Here is a 19,481-nt window from a genome sequence, read left to right on the forward strand (position 1 = left end):
CGCTTTTTTTTTTTTATCCTTACCTGAGGATATTTTTTGCATTTATCTTCAGATAGAATGGGAGGGAGAGAAGGGGGAAGAGAGAGAGAGAAACATTGATGTGAGAGAGACACATTGACTGGTTGCCACCCACACAACCCCAACCGGGCCAGGGACAAACTACAACCAAGGTACATGCCCTTAGCAGGAACCGAACCCAGGACTCTCCGGTCTGCAGGCTGACGCTCTAACCGCTGAGCCAAACTGGCCAGGGCCTGTTTACACTTTTAATCGACGCATTTTATGCCGGGTGATCCTTGACAGCCTGCTTCTGTTTAAGAAAGGGGGACTCATCAAAGCTGGCTGGCAGCGATGTGGGCCTGAACTGGGACTCGCCATCTGGCGTGACCATTCACTGACAAACCAGTTCCGTTGTCAGTATCTTCAGGTCTTTTGTTTTGAGTTGGTCAGACCCTCCAGAGAAAACTCCTCATTTCGCACCTGGAGGAAATTACCTGGCTGCAGCCTTCCCTGAACCGAGTGGAGCGCGAGCACTAAGGCCTCAACATGCTGTACGGTGGGGGTCAGAGCCACGCCTCCCTGCAGATGTCGTGTCCTAGTGCCTGAGCCTGTGCACATGTACCTTCTCTGGCAACAGAAACCTTGCAGGTGTGCTGATTCGGTTAAGGATCTCGAGGTGGGGAGATTATCCTGGACGACCCGAGTTGGTACAATGCAGCTGTGCAGGAGGCAGGCATGTCCGTGTCAGAGAAGGACGTACGATAACAGGAGCCGAAGTCGGAGTGACGTGGGCCGTGAGCCAGGAAACGAGGCCGCCTCTGGAAGCTGCAAGAGGCAGAGGCGGGAATGCGCCCCCCCCCCCCCCCCCCCAGCCTGCAGCGGCACAGCCTGCCGATCCGCGGCTGACGTGTGCGCTCCTGGAAGGGCATACAGTTGTGTTGTTGTGAACCACTGCGCTGGTGGTAAGTTGTTATAGCAACAATAACAAATGGATACAGCACATAAGCTTTCACCTACGCCTCCTCTTTTCATTAGAGAACCCCCACTTTCTACTGTGCCTGATGTTCTATCTTTTCCAGGAAATAACCCTCCAGCCTTCTGCTAGGGTAGGAGCTGGGCAGGCACTTTGTTGCTGAATAGATAAAACTGTTTCAATATTTTCACCCAAGCTTCACCTCTGCTTCCACAGTACTTAGAGACACAAATTCCTGGGCTTCCGGCAGACCTGCTGGGGTAAACCAGCTTCCTTTTGAGCATCCCCACTGCTGGCTCAGGTCAGCTTCCCTGCCAAGTAGTTACCACTCATCCTTCCACTTTCCAGCTTCCAAAATATTGTTGCTGTTATTTTCTCTTCAGATTTCCTTGTCTTTGTGGTGGTTTCCCTACCCTCCACCCCCAAAAGACCAAACAAATCCAACCCTCTATTAATATTTCATTGTGATTTCTGATTCAAGAGGCAATAGTAGAACCACATGTATATAGTCAATTACATTTGACAAAGTTGAAAAAATACAAGTGCCTTTATTTTATATTGCTTTTTCCTTGGCATGGTGCTGGATAGTATATACTATGCATTTAGAATGTGACATTTTATAGGTGAAGTTGTACATGATACGATAGTATGGCAGGTGGGAGTTAAGATCAACAATTTTGTAGGAGGCCTGAGTTGAATTAGAGGCTTTGCCACTTACTAGAGGCAAGACTTTGAGCAAGTCCCTTAAAATCTCAGTTTCCCCACCTGTAAGGATCTGTACATACAGCAAAACCATGTATTAACCCACAAAGTGATTAATTAGATTAGACCAGATGATGGGTAAAAGTCCTTGGCTCCTTGTGGAGCAGAAAGGCAGGGGAACCGAGACTGAAGTGTATCGATAGTATGCTGTGCCCTTCCTTGTATATAACTACATTTAACATATTTGTATTTAAATATATTTGGGCAATGAATGAACATCTTCTCTTAGTGAAGTAGTTCAGAAAAACCACTGAATGTCAGACTCATTAAATGCTACGTGAACGTAAAGCCAGGCAAAACATTAAAATTGATCTTTAAGTTTTTTGGTTTCTCTTCCGCATTCTCTCATCTTCTTTTCTCTTAACAGAAGGCTGTGATTTTAAACGTCTAATTATTCAATTTGCCTCTAAAAGTCATAGATGCAAGATGAACAAAGAAATAAAGAGAGGCCTAGTCAGCTCTCTTCTACGATTTCAACTGGCCTCTTAATTATTTCATCTCTCTCGGTCCCGTCCCCCACTAAATCCTTTTTAACATAGCAGGCAGAGTGAACTTAAAAAGCCAAATACAGCTCTGGTCAGTTTTGCTCAGTAGTTAGAGCATCCTCCTGCGGACCAAAGAGTCCTGGGTTTGATTCCATCCAAGGGCACGTACCTCAGTTGGGGTTCATCCCTGGCCCCAGCTGGGATTGTGCGGGTGGCAACCAGTCGATGTGTCTCACATCGATGTTTTTCTCTCTCTCTTCCTCCCTCCCTCCCTCCTTCTCTATGTGAAGATAAGTGGAAAAATATCCTCAGATGAGGATTAAAAAAAACAAAAACAAATACATATCACCCTAATACCACAGAATGAATCACTCCATGGCTTGAAATTTCTTACTGGCTCCCATTTTTCTTTGAATAAAAATAAAACTCCTGGCTCAACCTGCAAGGCTTCCCAAAGCTCCAGCCTCATCTGTACCACTGTCCTTTCTCTCTTACCTTGCAAAGTGGCTCATACATAGTCACCTCTCAGTACATATTTGTTAAATAAATGGAGTGATTAACAAATACATTAAGAATAATGGATACATTTTTTAAAAATATAATTTCAAGGACTTTGCTTTTATTTTCACACTTCCCTACTGGATGAGGGGAGAAAGCTGGTGTGAACCCAATGGCTTGAGCAGGGCTTACTTTGGCTTGGCTTTGGAGCCCAGGGAATTGCTCGCAAGGGGGAGGAAATCTAGACGGAAGCAGGGTTAGCAGATTACCTGCTTCCTAACTGCTGTCTGGGCAGTGCCGGCGAGAGCAGGCGGTTGCCTGATGTTCATGCACCTTCAACCAGACGATGTGGACGTAGGTACTAACATGATGGCTGGCACAGAAAAAGTGGGGGGATGAATAGTTTTTGAATTAATTAATAAAAGTGGCCTTTCTACTTACCATGTGCCTTTCAAACTGAATAACCCTTTGGGGTTTCCTTGTCCTTCAAGATCGCTTTCCCCTGGTTTAGTTGAATGTTTTAATAGAGGGAAAGTAATGTTGTTTGTCTAGGGTGAGGCCACGTCATGCTATTTTAAGAACGACTATCCTAGTCCTGTTCGGAAGAGGCCCATTCATTATTGGAATTCCTGAGTATTCCCTTGCATATTCACAAAGCCTACTCCCTTTCCACGTCACCAGTGAGTGCCTTTCTTAAATGGAATGTCATTGCTGGCAAAGGAGCTTTTTTGAGAAAGAACAAAGAATTGAGCTCTAGTTTAGTGCGGATGGGATTGCTTACTGGCAAGCGCAGTAAACTCGTGCATAAGAAGTGAATAGTCCATGTCACTGGACTGCAAGTAGGTCTCCACTTCACGTGGCCCCAGGAGCTGGGCTAAGGGTGGTCTGGCAGAGTTGGACACTCTCTATGGATGACATTGTGGGGAACCAGAGAACCCCTTTCAGGCGTAGAAAACACTGATTGTCTGGTAGTTCCTTGCAATTCCTCAGCTAGAGGGTTATTTATCCAGCGTAGGGATGTCAAATGGCCTCAGCTTCTACAGCAGGACGAAATACTGGTAACGGCTTCTGGAAACCTATCATGAGAAAAGTTCTGAGGTCATATTTGGGCTCATCAAGAAAGTGTCATGAGAAGTTAAAAATGTCAGTTGTGAGTTTTGAAATGGATTGGTGGCATGCTACATATATTTAATATCTTTTCTTAAGGCTTTTTGTTTGTTTTGTTAAAATCTAAGTAATTAGATCTAAAAATCCATTTAATATTCATATAAACTCTATGAGGTAAGTCCTGTTATAATGTTTCTTTTTTCAGATGAAGAAACTACGGTACAGACATATTAACTTTTCTAAAGTATAAAATCAATTAGTGGTGAAGCTTACAATTGAACACATCCCTACCAACTCCAGAACCCAAGCTCTTGAGAACCATGTAGTTCTCCCAAGAATTCAGGAGGGCTGATATTTAAACCTGTTATCACTTATTTATACCCTAGAGTGAATGATTCCTCTTTACAACTCTACCTAAGATAGGACAATATAAAAGATTAATAAGGTTGGTAGGGCTGAAGACATATGTTAGCTACTTTATTATTTTAAAAAAATTTTTTTTCTTTATTGATTTTAGAGAGAGAGGAAGGGAGAGGGAAAGAGAGATAAAAACATCGATGAGAGAGAACATCAATTGGCCACCTCCTGCATGCCCCCCACTGGGGATTTGGCCCATAATCTGGGCATGTGCCCTGACCAGGAATCAAACTGATGACCTTTTGGTGCATGGGTCGGTGCTCAACCACTGAGCCACACTGGCTGGGCTACATTAGCTACTTTATAACACTAACACTGAATCTTCGTCTAAATATTGAAAACATGACTTAGTATATGACTACTCTAGTCAAGAAAATATGGATTATTTCTAGATCATTTTTAAAGATGGAATGCAGTATATCTGTACCTTGAGATCTGATCCAAGTAGGAGTACTATTATCCAATGATATTTTTTACCCCAAGAGTATAGATGTTAATCACTATATTCTGGTAAGATTCTAAAGGTAGGTAATTCTATTTTGTTTTCCTTTAATACTTAACACATGTTCTTTTAATGGGATGATCACTCTAATTATGGAAATATAATACTGTTACTTTCCCCAATTTATTTCTGTGATTAACCATTAAAATCATTTGTAAATAAGCAATGTATAGTATCCATGTAAAACAGTTTGAATTTTACCCAAAGGCAGAAAAAAATACAAACAAAAAACCTTCAAATATTTTTACTTGGTATTAGAAATGTCAAAATATAATTTTATTTCTTGCCTGTTCTTTTTCTTGTACAGAAAAATCTGTCATAGCTCAACCAATATTTGTTTTTGAAAAGAGAGAACAAACTTTCAAGGTAAGATCAAGTTATTTTTCTTTCTTCAAATTTTACTTTGACAAAGAAAATTGTATTTCAAGAAGCTAGCTATACTAAATGATATCCCTGTTGAATAAGTTTATTCTCTTATTCTTCATTTAGCAGAAAATTGCCTCCAGAATATTTATATCGTGGAGATTTACTGAGAGCAATTCAGCTGAAATGGGAGGCCAGTGATCTTGTCTTTAAGCTATGCCATTTTCACTAAATTGTACTTTTTTTTTGGAGTAACTTGGAAAAGGCAGTAGCTTAAAGAGATTAGAGGGTCAAGGCTTCTCGTGGGTCTCCACCACCAATCCAGCCTAAAGCTCGGTATTAAATAAGTTGTAAACTGCGATATTCGATTTGAAAGGGGATCAACCTCATACTCGTTTTGAAAGACTAATGATAAGATTAGTAGCATTCTCTTTATCTTCGTTACTATTTCCTTGTTATTCATTCTTGCTTATGCAGGTAATGTCCCTCACGACCCCCAAAACTAACTACCTAAAGCAATCTTAACCCCCCAACCCGTTATTGAAAAATTAGAGTTGGTATTTCAGAAATTTCCACAAGGGGTTCTGCAGTCACTGAATACAAAGCCTCTCTGCCAGACTTGGCTTTTCCTCGACTCCACGCCTAGTGAGTGGAGGTGAGCGGCGTTGCCCGGGCCCAGCCGGACAGACCTGGCCGTGCAGAACTCTCTCTAAGCGGCGGGGATCTGATGAAAATAGCCAACAGCTCTCACTGGCGGCTTTGTTTCCTTCCAGAGCCCTGCTGAAGAAACCCCGTGTGAAGCAGCAGAACCGGGTAACGGTTTAGGTCTTGTATTTCAAAATCAATCTTTAGACAATGGTTTTTCCTGCGTCATGTGCTCACATGTAATAGGGTACACAGATGTCATATTATAAAACTGCACACTGGAAATTTATATCATGTGATTCACCAATGTTCTCCCCATAAATTCAATTTTAAAAATTGCAACAGGAAAATGTAGCTTAAACTGCATTAAAACTCAAGATGAAAATTTTATGAAAACATGAGGACTAAATTCTTCAAAACAAAGAAAGGCTGAGGAATTAAACTAGATGAAAGGAGGTGAAAGACTTGTGACAGTCAAATGCTGTATATGATTCTGGACTGAATCCTGAATTGGGGAGGAAAATGTTGTAAAGAACATGATTAGCCAACAGACAAAATTATGGCTGGTGGGTTAGATAAGAGTATTGTGTGTTATGTTCAATTTCTTAACGTTGATCTTCATACTGAAATAATGTAAGAGATGTCCTTATTCTTAGCTAATACACAATGAAATATTTATTGTAAGGGGCATAAAACACATAGCTTAATCTAAAGTGATTCAGCAAAATGTGTATGTAGATAGAGAATGATCAATTAAATGAGGGAAAATGTTAATAATTGGTGAATCTGGTTAAACGGTATATGAGAATTCTTTGTACTATTTTCCAGCTTTTCTGTATATTTGAAAATATTTCCAAATTAAAACAAACAAACAAACATGAAAGTAGAATGGCCGTTGTTTTGAGAGATGACATGAGGGTCCCTGAGAACAGCGATATCGGCAACTCTAACACCCCACGATTCTCTACTGCCTTTGTTTTAACGTACCAAAAACAGTCTCTGTACAATATCTGAATTAATATGTAATATCTTGCTGAAACTACTTGTTTCTGATGGTTTCATACTAGGGTGATGTGACTATCAGTTCATAATCACCATGCTATTAACCCCAATATTTAAAATTGTGCTTCAGGAATTAATTTGTTATCAAATGATCATTTGTATAGACAAAAGGAAATTTTATTTATCCCCTCATAGCATTAGTTCAGGATAATTTGTTATTGCAAGCAATCTTACCCTTCACGTTCAATTTCTTGCAGAATGCAATGGTTTCTCAAGAAAGCGCACATGGGCTCCACCTTTTTCTTTGCATGCTACAGATTCTCAGTTCCAAGGAGGTAGGCACAGCGGTGGCCATGGCGTGTTCACCACTGATTACTCTGAGTGTAAAATTTCTAAGAAACTTTTCAAATGGATGATTTTTAAAAGTCTACCCACTGGATAGTATTTGTACTATATGGTTATATGAAAACAACAGACTATAAAATGGATTGTACAGTGAGTACATTCAACTGGTCAACATTGAAAAAAAAAAGGACGGAAGCCAGGATGTTAACAATGGTTATTTTAGGTAATGGGATTATGAGCGATTTCTTCCTCTTTTCCCCACCCCTCTTTGTATTTTGTATTGTTTACAAAGTTTCTGCATTAAATATGTATTAGCTTGGTAGGGAAAAGGGCCATTTCTCCTAAGCAAGCATCTGCTTAAATTAATAGATGTCTGCCTTTTAAAAAGACGCCTTATTCTAAGAACTGCATCATGCAGTACTGTATTCTGAGATCAGTGACTTAGTTTGCCTCTCTTGTATGCTCAAAGCACTCCAGTGACTCATAATTGATTGCCTTGCCCTCTGCCTTGTAAAAAGCTGTTTATGTATACATCTGTCTCCTCCCCATAAGTTCCTTGAGATCTTCTTCGTGCCTGACAGAGTATCTTAAATACAGTGAGCACTCCGATGATTACTGAACTGAATGGAAATCCATTTATAATCCCTATCAGAGGGATATAAATTATTAATAAAAACAAAAATATTTTTCTAAATTAAGGAAGTAGGAAATGTTCTGAAACAGCAAAAATCCAAATAAAAAGAAGCACAAAAACCCACTTTCTAATTGACTTCAGTTTGCAATCTGCTTTTAGTGTCAACCTTGACCCAGAAGCGAATGAGATCGTCATCCTTCACTGACCGCCCGACCTTCCCCTCTTCTGGGACAGGTAATAGTTTCTAGAACCTCAAGCCTGACACTCCGACTTTTCAAAATCCATTCTCGTTAATGATGATCTTTCTTTCTCAACTACTATAGAAGGCTGACATTTTAGTGGCAAATAAAATAGAAGTCTTAGCAAAATATGTAGAGAAGAATACCTTAAGAACTCCACAAATCCAGACAGTATATCTGTTATTTTTGGTAGAAAATTTGAACTTGATGATTTGTTTTAAGATTTCATGTTTATGCCCTGGCCGGTTTGGCTCAGCGGTTGGAGCGTCAGCCTGCGGTCCGGAGAGACCCGGGTTCGATTCCCGCTAAGGGCATGTACTTCGGTTGCAGTTTGTCCCCGGCCCTGGTTGGTCGTGCGGGTGGCGGCCACTCGATGTGTCCCTTCACGTCGATGTTTCTCTCACTCTCTCTCTCTTCCTCTCTCTCCCTCCCACTCTATCTGTACAAAAAGTGGAAAAATATCCTCGGGTGAGGATAAAAAAAAAAAAAAGATTTCATGTTTATGATAGCAATCTATTGTATAAGGGAACCCTATAAAAACTTGCTTTATTTTACTTATTATTGTCCATATATATGGTTTATAATATAGATAGTATTCAAAATATACAAGTATGCTTTAGATTCTTATTCTAAAGCTTATGCTTAATATTTATATTTTAAAATTTAGAATATGAATACTTTCATAACTTTTACTAATTAAAACATTACTTCTTTTTATTTGAAATTTATAGCGCTTTGCTAAATAAAACTATTTTATTATAATAAAATATTTGAAATGGTTGAAACATTTTCTACATTAAAATTATGATTTGTATTCTTGTGTGTTTTTGTTTCTGCTGAACAACAAAACTGCCCTTTCCAACTAAGTTTGCCACTAGAAATAACAAATACAAACTATTTGCTTCCTTTTTACTGATCCTCATGTGCCTGGGAACCACCGAATATTCAAATTAATGAATTTACGTTCTTACTAATCATTCCAAACATGACTGAGCAACACTATGTTAGACACTTTCAGACACAGAAGAGATCCTTTCTCACACAGTAGGTCCCCTCTAAGCCTCGCTGACGCATTGCAGACATTAAGAGGAACAGGGTGTCCTAATCCTCGAGGATTTGTTTCAGTGTATTTGTACATAAAGCAAAGGGATGACTTTAAGTTGTCTTTATTTTAATCAGACAAAAAATATCAGGCACACATTAGGAAAGAATGAATAAAGAAACATTCATAGCAGTAAGCACCTTTCCTTTGTATGTAGTACAGAATGTTTGTAGTGTTGAAACAAAGAAAAACTGCATACTTTTATATGGCCCAGTCATTGTTGCTTTTTAATAATGGAGATCATAAACACCAATTAATTGAATTTTGAATTAGAGAAGCAATTCTACCCCCAAATTTTAATAGGTTATAATACTTTGAAGAAACAGTTCTTATTTTTTTCTCGTCTCCATTACTCAGATAGTTGCTGTTCCTGCAATTTGCAACCAAGAGATGATCTCTTCGAAATGTACAGTAATTCTGTACCTGTAGCCATCAGTCTTAAGTTTAAGCCACAAACACACTTCATATAAAAATAACATATCATAATGATTTTACTTTTGTCTTCAAGTATTATTAGAGCAGGGAGAAGGGCAGAATTTGCTAACAATTTTCTAACATTCTGTGAGAAATATATATTAATGCACAAAGAGGGTTCATTATCAATTTAGTTTTATAATCTGTAGAATTTGCCTCAGGACTGTTTCATGATTCTAAAGACAGCCTTCTGTAGTGACCTAATTTTCACTTGCTTTTATGAGAGTAAACAGAACTATGTAGCAAAACTCATCCCTGCCATGACGCATTTTTAGCAGAGTCAAGGTCTCCTGGGCACCGCCCGCTACTCTGTTAGTGCGAATGGTGACACCTACTGGTGAGTTCGTGCAGGACTCTGAAAACCCAAAGCGTGCAGAAACAGACTCACTCTCACAGATGAATATTTTTCTAAATATTTTTTTTTCTTACAGTGAAGAAAAACAATGTTTTTATGACACCAACTCTTGTGCAAAGGAATGCTGATATGAACAGTGCAGAACAAAGTATGTAGTTTCTCTATTATAAAAACCTCAGAAATTACATTTTACCATCCATATTTTAATCTGCATTTGTGTTGTGGGTATGAAAGTAGGGCTGAGTGACCAAACATGAAAGAATATATTTGATAAGCCAAGTCCCATGGTAAAATAAATAGTTATTAAAATCTTGGCTGGTAGTAAGTAGTAGGCAAGTCACTGGCTATTTGGGCTTTGATTAGTTAACATTAACCCCACATTTAACGCTGACTGTGGAAAATAATCATTAAATTAGAAAAAATATGGAGAAAGAAGTATTTCACTAAAGCTATACTGACCCTTTAACTCTGTTCGTTAAGGTCCTGTGAAACATTCTGAACATGTTCTAAGACCTGCTATTTTGCCGCCACCTCGCGCTCGGAAGTGTGAAAAAGTAAGGCACAATGCACTGGAACACTGCAAGATGAAAGAAGAAACAAAACATAAGGTAAACAAACAAGAACAAAAACCCTGACAGTGTAGGACTGATCTCAATGCCCATCCTTCTCTTAGGTTGTTGTGGGCCCTACAGCCAGAGTTAGGGGCTGTCTGAGCTTTGTGCTGTTGCAGAATCAGCTGCCCAGCGGGGGGGCACCTGGACTAGATAACAGAGCCCTCAGTGACCTTGTGCAACGTGCCCTCTTAGGTTGGAGGGACACGTCTTGTGGTCTCTCTGTAGCCCCAAAGCTGTGTCCTAGAAGGCAGGGACCCTTGTCTTGTTCAAGCGCACTGCTCCCGTGTGAGAATCTGGGGAGCAATGTGGTGGCCCCAGCTAGGAGACAGAAATCAAAAATAGGACAGGGATTTCTGCATCCGCAACCACTTGACATCCTAGGGTGGCTCTGCTGGTCTAGGTCATACCAGGAACCCACTCCAGACCCTTTGTCATGGGTAACAGGAGCAGAGAACTAGCGACACGGTGTAACTGGGAGGGTGTGGGAAGCCTCTGGAGACATGTTGTGGGTGGCCGGATCACGCTGTCTGAAGGAGATACTCCTTTTGCTCCGGCCATGAGGACATGGGTCTGGGCTATCCTCATGCTCCAGTTCTGGCTGTGTCTCCAGAAGCCGACACTTCAGAGGAATGAGACTCAAGACCAGTTAGTTGGAATTTGAGAGTTAATTCCATCAGTCATTTATTTCCAGCTAAACTATTAAGGGTTGCTAACCTTGTTTTGTTTTGTTTTGTTTTTCCTTACTGAACATAAGGCTAGCAATACAGAGTGTTAAAAATACCGGCAATTTCATCAATCCAATGAACAAAAAAATCAGATTGGTAGTAATCCTGCCTCTGCTACTATCTATGCTTGCATTCTTGGAAAAAAACACCCAACCTTTTCTCTCTATTAGTAAAGTGAGGGAGTGGACCTTAGTCAACATTTGCCAACATCTTTACATTTCTAAATCCTTTTGTTTTTTGTAAGATATGATTTCATGAGACCCATTGTGGATTTTAAAAATGATTTTATCATTTATGCATAGTTTATGACATGATTTTTAAGTAAAACATGTTTGAAATTTTAAATCAGTCCATTTTTAAAAGTTTTCATTTCTAATAATCATCACCAGATAACAAATTCTTTTGTCTATTTAAGAAATGGTGCATGTTGTTTAATATTTTTAAGTCTATAAGAAAAAATACGATGTGCTGACTAATTTCCAAAGTGTTATGTTGCATTTGATTTTGCAACAGAATTACCATAAATTATAGATTAAAATTTTTGTTATGTGTTATGATATCAAAAGTAGTTCAATATTTCTTCTTCGGCATAATTTTTTAAATCTTCATTACATATTTAAATAATAAAATATAATACATTTCTTGCATTTTCCTCCTAAATGATTAAGCATAAGAGAAAATTTCAGGCTATTGTTTGTAAGCATTTCTTCTTGAATAACTTATTAAGGTTATGAATAGAACTTGTAGAAATATGAATATGAATAGAACTTATGAAATATGAACTTATGAATAGAACTTAGTGAAAAGCCTAATTGGATATGCCCATCATTACATTTTCTATTTAATAATGACCTTTGAAGATCTAAAGAAAAGCTAAATGCTATGTAAGAATTCTGACAAAATAAATGTAATTTATAGATCTAGTGAAAATTATCTCTAGGTGAAATTTATAGAACCATTGTTTTTATGTTTCTTATTAACTTGTATATAAAAATCAGAGACATTTTTATACATTCTGTCATTAATCAGTGGTCAATTATTGTTTATAATTTATGATACCTAATAAAAACTATTTTAAGCAACATAAGAGTAAAAACTGTGATTTTGGCTGAGCAATTAATCCTCTGAGTGACTGAGTCACGAGCAGGTATTTTGCTCTTTGCTAACTAACGACACATACTCTCTTAATACATGTTTCTCAGCTCTCAAATTATGTTATGGGGGGGATACTCAAAATTATTTCTATTGATTGATATAAGATTAAAGTGGAAACAAACCCCGTCTACCTTTAAAGGCATGAACTCCCTACAACATCTTTGCAGATCTCTGGTAGCGGAAAGGAGGTGTCCACAAAACACTGGAGACTCTAAATCAAATTATTATAGGGTTCCTTCCCGTTCTGAAAGTGCTCACTCCTTCTCTTATACATGAATGCAAGTAATGTGCACACGCATATACACATCAGAGCAACTCATTGATGAAGTTACCAGTTCATCGTTTCCAGGTGAAGAGGGAGTTTCCTCTCACGTTGATGGGATGGTGGTGATGGTGAAGCTCTTAGGGTGTTTGCAGGGATTAAGTAGACCTGAAAGACAGATTTACTAATTTAGAAATGAGACTTAACCCCAGTGGACTAAAAAGGTAAAAGGAACAAAGGAATATTAGGACCAAGTGTATAGTCTCTGGTGTCAGACAGACTCAGGCTCACACGTCAGCTCCATTCCTGGCTGCCTAGGCCGAGCCAAGGTATTTAAACTCCTTAGGTTAGTTCATGCATCGGTAAAACGTGGCTAATAATAGATGTACAACGTGTATAGAGTTGTGAACAGAAAATGACATAATCTACATATAATGCAGTATTTACACATAGTAAATTTTCAATACATTTAACTGTAATGATTGCTTCCTTGTCTGGTGCCCCCATAGGAAGCAATGTAAATGAGCTTTTTGATGGATTTCTTTTCGTTTAGATTTCTGAAGGGAACTGTTCGCTAAGTGCAAATTTTCCAAGTGCCAGAATTTCAGCCCAGCTGTCTACTACCCAGATTCTTTTGGGTGCCACACCTGTAGGGTGAGTGAGTGCTGTCCTTTCTTGCTTGTTTTCTTTGATCATTATAACCATTTACGGAAAATAATTTTCTGACTTTGTAGAGATAAATTGCCAATATTTCTGTTTGAAAGGAGATTTTATAAAGAACACAGTTTAAAATGCATTTTACTATTGAATTGTTTCCATTGTCTCGTTGAATTGGGTGAGAACATTTCAAATAGGCAGAGCTAAATTTTTATTGAGTTAGGCATTAATTGTCTGGCTACCAGATTAGCCTTTCCTCTTCTTTCTCTCGCATTCTTTTTTCCCTTTTAAAATTATTTTTGGCCTTACTTATTGACATAGTTGGATAGACAATAAAGAAAACAGTATGCATATGGAACAGACAAGTTAATAATTACTATAGCATCACCAGTGATGAAGGCACGTTTGATCTGAGAGAGGATTAAGACTAGTGTGGACATAACTGGGCTCACACGATTAGGGCCTGGGCAGGAACCACACTTAACCTACTGTGCGCACTGGGGACACTATGGGGACCCTGGAGCACATCTTCTTGCACATGGAAGGCTGCATGTCTTTGAATTTCTCATCATGTACAATACTTTCAACACTAACAAGAAGTTTCTGGGAGGAAAACAACAAATTAAACCAATGCACACCCAAGTAGAACTGACAAAATACATCGGCTTTGCTTTTGCCCTGGAGGCCGCTGATTGTGAAAAGCATTGGGATTTGGGGAGAGGAGAGTGGAAGTAGAGATTGGAGAGTCTGTGCTGAAAGAGCGAAAAGATAACGGCTGGGCAGCCCCCTGGCTGACTGCACAGGACTGATTTGGACAGGTCTCAGTCTGTGTTGTAACAACTGTCAACTGTTTTGAATGTTTCCCTGAAAGTATGTATCTTGATTTTTTTTTTCTTCATTTCTGATTAATTTCAGATAATCAAAAGTTAGCAATAGATGTTTTCTGTTTTTATTTTTTAAATCCTCACCCAAGAATATTTTTCCATTGATTTTCAGATAGAGTGGGAGGGAGAGAGAAAGACAGTGATGTGAGAGAGACACATCGATTGGTTGCCTTCCAAATGACCCTTCCAGGGTCAGGGACTGAACTGCAACTGAGGTACATGACCTTGACCAGAATTGAACCTGAGACTCTGGTCCACAGGCCGACGCTCTAACCACTAAGCAAAATTGGCCAGGGCAGCAGTAGATGTTTTATCTAAATCTATTTACTTTATATAATCTCTTATATCATCTTCTAATTTCACTTGCTAAGGTTTAAAATGGCATTATCCATAAATTTAAAATAGCAAAATCTATTATAAATAATGTTGCAATGAATATATTCCTTCAAAATAATGCTTTGGGTTTCTTCAGATATATATTTATTTACAACAGCCAAGCTATGGAAGCAACCCAAGTGCCCATCAATAGATGAGTGGATAAAAAAGCTGTGGCACATATAGCAAATGGAATATTACTAGGCCATAGAAAAGAACAAAATCTTACCATTTGCAAGAACATGGATGGACCTAAAGGGTATTATGCTAAGTGAAATTAGTCAGTTAGAGAAAGACAAATACTGTATGATTTCACTTGTATGTGGAATCTAAAGAACAATACAAGCAAACAAACAAAACAGCAACAGACTCATAGATACAGAGAACAGACTGATGGCTGCTAGAGGGGAGGGGAGTTGGGGGGCTGGGTGAAAAGGTGAAGGAATTGAGAGGTACCGATTGGTAGTTCTAAACTAGTCATGAGGATGTAAAGTACAGAATAGGAAATATAGTCGATAATATTGTAATAACTATGTATGGTGCCAGCTGGGTACTGGAGATATCGGGGGGGACACTTGTAAAGTATGTGATTGTCAAACTACTATGCTGTACACCTGGAACTAATACAAAATAATATTTAATGTAAACTATAATTTAAAAAATGTTTTAAAAAACCATTGATGAAAGGGGAAAAAGAGCAATAGTTACAACAACAGAAAAGCTATTAAATACACACAAATAAATAAAATAGCAAATGCTTATTTCTTTTCCTTAGATGTCAACCAAATGAAGATAAATATTCTTTTAAAAGCTACGGTTCTGATTTCGTTTTTGGAGAAAACATGATAGAAAGAGTTTTGGTAAGATTTTGGCAAATGTTTCTATTATTATGTAGCGAGCAGTCCCTTCACATTTTTTAAGACAAATTAATGAAGACAATGTTAAATTGGAGCATATGCTTCAACTCCTGGCTTCAAAGTCACGTTTTCTTTCTTTAACTGGAAAGATTCTCCTGGGAAGCTAGTTTTAGTTGTTAGAATAATAGACAGAAACCCACAGAGGAAGAGAATTGTATAATTATAACATTAATGATGAGAAATATTAAATAGTTCTTGACGTGTGTTAAACCAAAGGTACCCAAGGAAATCCCAGAATTATCTGCAACAGTAAGACAAGCTCAGCTGATAATGACATTTTGATATAGTTTTTCAATAGCATTTTTTGTAACAAGATGCAGTTAAATTCATTTGCCATTTTTTTCTCATTAGCCACAACCTTCCCTTTCTGGCTCTTACAGAGAAAAGTGTTACTCTGACTTTTTTGGGTCTAGCTTTAAGAGGAAAATCACTTGCCGAGGGCAATATACTTGCCAGTGGAGCCCCCGCACTGTTATTCCTGCCACCCTGGTTCAGGACCGGGCACCCTCCGCACGAGGCCGGTGCTGCCCTGCCTCCGCAGAGCTCGTCTCTGCAACAGCGTCATCTATGCGGGAATTATGCAGCCAAGCGGAAGCTGGGGAGCACGCGTGCCTGTGCCTTCATCTGCTCCATCGCATCTTCACCCTCTTTCCGGCTTCTACCCAGACCGGAATCTGGGCTAAGACAGACCTTGGCAGCTACCTTGCCTTAGGCTACCAGTTACGTGATGGACCCCAAGGAGGCAGTGAAGATTTAAAAACCCATGAAAGGGCTCAGGTTAATGGAAGGATCAACTCACGAGGCCAGTTCATTCCAAGATTTTTAGGGCTTCTACATATCAGTCCCTTTTAAGATCTAGTTTATTCCACACCTGCTTCAGGCTCGAGCCCAATTCCAACAGCAGTAGCCTAGCATTTAGTTTAGAGGTACCCTTCTGTCACTCCCAAAGTGAAGGTCAACACCTGCAAATCCCAGAGCTGTTGACCCACGTCTTTGCATCTGAACCAGAATGGACCAACTTCCAGAGTGAAGTTCCAGGTAATATATTTAGGCACAATTATGCCATAAAACATTTATTCCTAAATTTCGCTCCAGGCTAGTCACGGCTTCTGTAAGATGTCACCGACAAAAATAAAATACTTTCCAAAGCTCATAGGATCAACCTTGTTACATTCAATTCAATGTAACAAATGTATTGTGTTCTTATTGGCATTAGTGTTGAAATGTATTGGCATTAGTGTGAATTTTGCCTGCTCACATCTGGTGAGCCTTTGAAGCATTTCTTATGCCCGGGCATCTCCCCAAACCAATTAGATCAGAATCTCTGTGGGTGAAACCTGGTATCAGATCATTCTAATATATAGCCGGGCTTGGAAACCACATGAGCAAGTGGTTATGCACAGCTGAAGGAGACCCTATGCTCTAGAGGTGCTTATGGTCTAGTAGAGAGAGATAGAGAGATACCTATACAAAGGAACTAATAAGGATCATCGATTTACTTGGAGGAGACATGTATGCACGTTCCTTTGGGCACTGTACATTTGGTTTACAAGAGAACCTGCCACTCCCTGTCTCTTTAAATTGAAAACATCTTAAAGGTAGGAGCAATGGAGGTAACTTGTATTTGTCCTCTAATTAATTCTGTAATTCGATGGCCTTGTGATTTGGGGGCCAGGATATCCACCTGACTAGTTAGCTGTCCTTGTGCTTTTAGAGTTAGTCATTAAGATTTCTGTGCCTTAGTTTCTATTTTCTTAAAATGAAAATAATCATACCCGTCTCTACCAATTTTAACAGAATAATGTGAAAGAATCTTGAGTTTGTACAGGAAATGATATAAACCTAAGCATCATTCCAGTTTTCCCTGTTCTGCACGAGGCTGTACAGTATCGTAAAAGGCAGGGTAATTACTGTCTTTTTCACACAGGCCTTGATTACAGCCCATGCGCAAAGAACCATATATGCAGCCTTAAAAGCAATTCTTGGCAAAAACAGTCTTGGAGAAAAATTAAGATTGTTTCTATTACAGTGATTTCTGAGACAGCTCAGTGGGTTCCCTGGATGATTTATTTTTATTATTGTTATTATTATTATCTTAAAAAAAATCCTCACTTGAGGATATGTTCATAGAATTTAGAGAAAGGAAAAGGGAGAGTGAGAGAGAAACATTGATCAGTTGCCTCCCATACTTGCCCTGACCAGTGATCAAACCTGCAACCTAAGTATGTGCCCTGATTGGGGATTGAACCTAAAACCTTTTGGTGTAAGGGATGATGCTCCAACCAACTGAGCCACACAGCCAGGTCTATTTTTCTTTCCTTCCTTCCTTCCTTCCTTCCTTCCTTCCTTCCTTCCTTCCTTCCTTCCTTCCTTCCTTCCTTCCTTCTTTCTTTCTTTCTTTCTTTCTTTCTTTCTTTCTTTCTTTCTTTCTTTCTTTCTTTCTTTCTTCTTTCCTGCCTTCCTTCCTTCTCTCTCTCTCTCTCTCTCTCTCTCTCTCTCTCTCTATCCTGCCTGCCTGCCTGCCTGCAATGGATAGAAACAGTGAATTGCTGGGAATACTGAAATACCTTGAAATAGATGTAGTTGCACTTCCTTGTAGGTATCAGGTTAGTCTGGTGGTAGCATGGAACAGCTGTTGCCTCCTTTTGTGCCTCTAAAACGTCGCACACTATCCCTGGAAAAGATCCCACTCAAGTAGGCTGGTAGTAACTGGATTGTGGTTCCTAAGGACCAGTACCAAGGTCCTCTAAGAACTGGGAGGAATTTCCTGTGTAGCACATAGGGAGCCCAGACAAAAACATAGCCATTGGGTTTGTTTACCCCTGTGTTTTAAAAGAAGAACAAAGATATCTTTTGGCTTACTGAAAACATATGAGAGTAAAATTAAGTAATACATCTTTCCCCCCACCTAGGGTACGCAAAAACTCACCCATCGTCAACTTGAAAATGACTCCTATGCCAAGGAAAAACCATTCAAATCCACTGTAAAATGTCCTAGCAACTCTCCAAACTCAAGTAAGAATTCTTTCATTTGTAAAACATTTGGTTCAACTAGTTTATTTCCTGTTTTCCCGTGTCATTAGTTTAATACCTATAAGATACAAAAACAATAGTCCAATATTTTAAAATGTATTGGTAAAGAATAAAGCATATAACTATGGTTACATGATATAGAAGCTTTTTAAAGTTTTTGACTTAACGATATGGGGAATCATTAAAGAGATTTACCTAAACTCAAGAACTTTGTTTTTCGAAAACACTCATTGTTATAAAAAAGTAGAAGAGATTTATTTCGTAGGGGCAACAAAGAATGTTCACAGTAGAGAAAATGGGGCCTTTTATGTGTTTCCACCCCCCTATTTTCTCTTAGGAATGGACTCTATTAAAAATATATCCCTAATTGAATCAGCTGCTGCTCTCTCTTCTAAATCCTCACCAAAATGCTTGCTGAAGAAAATTGATGTGGTAACAGGGGAGGAAGCAGAATATAATGTGATAAAGGTCTGTATATCATGTATCGTTCTTTCTGGTAGCACTTACTACATAGGATAAAGTTACCATCAGCAGAGATATCTTTCTAAAAAAGGCAGAAATATAGTTTTCAAGAAAACTGAGCTGCTTAAATAAAAATGTTGGACACTTCCAAAAAAATTAAACTAATATTTTGTTGCATTCTTACATTTGTACGTATATTTTTCAGGAAAACAGGTTCCCAACTATTCACAGTTGTTCTTTAGGAAGAAGAGAGCTCAAGACCCTTTCTTAATATAACTTCGACCTGTGTGTTCCACTTTTCAACCTGCTTGCATAGTCAGTGCTATTAGCATATGACTTAAAAATTCAACTTACACGGGAGGTTTTTCAGTGATGATAAGATGAATTGAATTTAGTTCAAGATAATAACATAATTTTATTTTCCTTTTGAAAGTTTTTAAGTAAGTTCTGAATTTCACGTAAGTCAAAAATTTCACAGATGTAGTGTATAGCAT

At 38.7% G+C, this 19,481-nt stretch overlaps 1 protein-coding gene across 5 annotated transcripts in view; it reads left to right on the top strand.

Moving 5' to 3' along the window:
• The window catches only part of RANBP3L (RAN binding protein 3 like), a 44,768-nt gene that overhangs the window by 17,213 nt on the left and 8,074 nt on the right, over positions 1 to 19,481 (top strand). The window contains exons 2-11 of one of the 5 annotated variants that reach the window (XM_036280372.1): positions 5,052 to 5,110; positions 5,881 to 5,920; positions 7,012 to 7,089; positions 7,893 to 7,967; positions 9,980 to 10,051; positions 10,384 to 10,511; positions 13,213 to 13,313; positions 15,351 to 15,435; positions 18,405 to 18,507; positions 18,863 to 18,993. In XM_036280372.1, the coding sequence (XP_036136265.1) occupies positions 5,052 to 5,110; positions 5,881 to 5,920; positions 7,012 to 7,089; positions 7,893 to 7,967; positions 9,980 to 10,051; positions 10,384 to 10,511; positions 13,213 to 13,313; positions 15,351 to 15,435; positions 18,405 to 18,507; positions 18,863 to 18,993 (872 nt within the window). The remainder of the gene's footprint in view (positions 1 to 5,051; positions 5,111 to 5,880; positions 5,921 to 7,011; positions 7,090 to 7,892; positions 7,968 to 9,979; positions 10,052 to 10,383; positions 10,512 to 13,212; positions 13,314 to 15,350; positions 15,436 to 18,404; positions 18,508 to 18,862; positions 18,994 to 19,481) is intronic. The other 4 variants (XM_036280374.1, XM_036280373.1, XM_036280376.1 and 1 more) reach the window with 4 other exon arrangements.

This window comes from Molossus molossus, unplaced genomic scaffold (genome assembly GCF_014108415.1).
Source record: "Molossus molossus isolate mMolMol1 unplaced genomic scaffold, mMolMol1.p scaffold_m16_p_3, whole genome shotgun sequence".
NCBI lineage: Eukaryota > Metazoa > Chordata > Mammalia > Chiroptera > Molossidae > Molossus > Molossus molossus.